Consider the following 1,568-nt stretch of genomic DNA (forward strand, 5'->3'; position numbering starts at 1 on the left):
GCTCTTCGAAAAGGACCAAATCGTAATCAGGAAATAGATCTGCTGGATCTTCGCAAACCTGGCCCACTCCAAATAGAATATGGAAATCATCCTTCTGATAAACCAGTATTAGATTATGAAGTACTATGTTTATATGCTGAATGAGGAGGAAGAGGATGCTCTCGTGACCACTCTCGAAGCCTTGTAAAAGCTGTTTATTTATGGGTCCAAGCACAAAACAGACGACAAGAACCTGTTGTTGAGGTCGTTTGAGCATTTCGGAGGCAGCCAGAAGCTGTAGCACCTGCAGTACCAATAATCAAAAGATGTGTACGAAGTCTGCGTCAGGATTATTCAGTAATTCTTTAGTGTGCAGGTATAAGAGGCTTTTGATTTTTGACAGGCTTGAAATGATATCTAACTTTATCCTGAACAACTGATTATTTAACTAGTCTTATCATAATTCGTATGCGTATAGTGCGGGGTGTGTATCGCGCATATTGAGAAAACGTGTATATAGTCGTAGAGTATAGTAGTCGGATAACAGGATAGCAGCATAGCAAATAGAATCGGGATAATTATGATGTATACAATTGATGATAGAGATGTGAGAGGAGAAGTGGATAATTAATATTTAATCCAGATTAATAATAATAAAAATCAATGGTCAAAATCGCTAAGAAAGGAGCTCAAGATCCAGTCGACTCATCTCTTCAGATGAAAGTATGTCCTATATTAAACCTAGGTTAGGCAATATTTAGTCATGGGTCGGAAATCGCCAACTGAGCAGGATCCCAATCCCAAAGTCTATGCCATCCGCCTCTTCGCACCCAATAGCGTCGTCGCCAAATCCAAATTCTGGTACCACCTCAGAAGGCAACTCAAGACAAAGAGCGCACAGGGCCAAATCCTGTCGGTCAATGAGATCTTCGAGCGAAGACCCAACCACGTCAAGACATTTGGAATCGTGCTGAGGTATCAATCTCGAACTGGCATCCACAACATGTACAAGGAGTACAGAGATATTTCTCTGAACGGCGCAATCAGTCAGCTCCACATGTAAATGAGCGGCAACCATCGTGCTTCCAGGGACACCATTTCGATAATCCGAACTGTGGTGCTGAAGTCGAAGGATGACATCCGAAGGCCGAAGTCGCACCTGTACCGAGAGAATGGGCTCAAGTTCCCAATAACTAGAACAGTGCCCCGCGCATCTCAAGCCAAGTACAAGAAGATCTTCAAAGCCAACAGACCCAACACATTCAGGCAATGATATCGATCATATTTAATCTAAATGTCTGTATGTCCGGCCTCACTTGCATATACAGATGCATATATAGATGCATATACAGATGCATATACAGATGCATATACAGATGCATATACAGATGCATATATAGATGCATATACAGATGCATATACAGATGCATATACAGATGCATATACATACATATTTGCCTATAGAGATCCCATTTAGTATACATTCACTTGATTAATATTGATCGGCTGTTAGATAACCAATGAGAGCAACTCACACTGGGGTTGGGGTTGGGGTTGGGGTTGGGGTTGGGGTTGGGGTTGGGGTTGGG

The 1,568-nt window shown here is 42.2% G+C and overlaps 1 protein-coding gene across 1 annotated transcript; it reads left to right on the top strand.

The window, feature by feature from the left end:
* Positions 1-730: 730 nt before the first annotated feature.
* Positions 731-1,238, top strand: LOC148298931 (uncharacterized). The gene has a single exon (XM_088276515.1). It carries the CDS (start codon positions 743-745, stop codon positions 1,040-1,042), a length of 300 nt encoding a protein of 99 aa, XP_088132641.1. The 5' UTR covers positions 731-742; the 3' UTR covers positions 1,043-1,238.
* Positions 1,239-1,568: the final 330 nt, after the last annotated feature.

This window comes from Brachycentrus maculatus, unplaced genomic scaffold (assembly GCF_059751285.1).
Source record: "Brachycentrus maculatus isolate JH-2025_06_01 unplaced genomic scaffold, ASM5975128v1 h1tg001490l, whole genome shotgun sequence".
Taxonomy (NCBI): domain Eukaryota; kingdom Metazoa; phylum Arthropoda; class Insecta; order Trichoptera; family Brachycentridae; genus Brachycentrus; species Brachycentrus maculatus.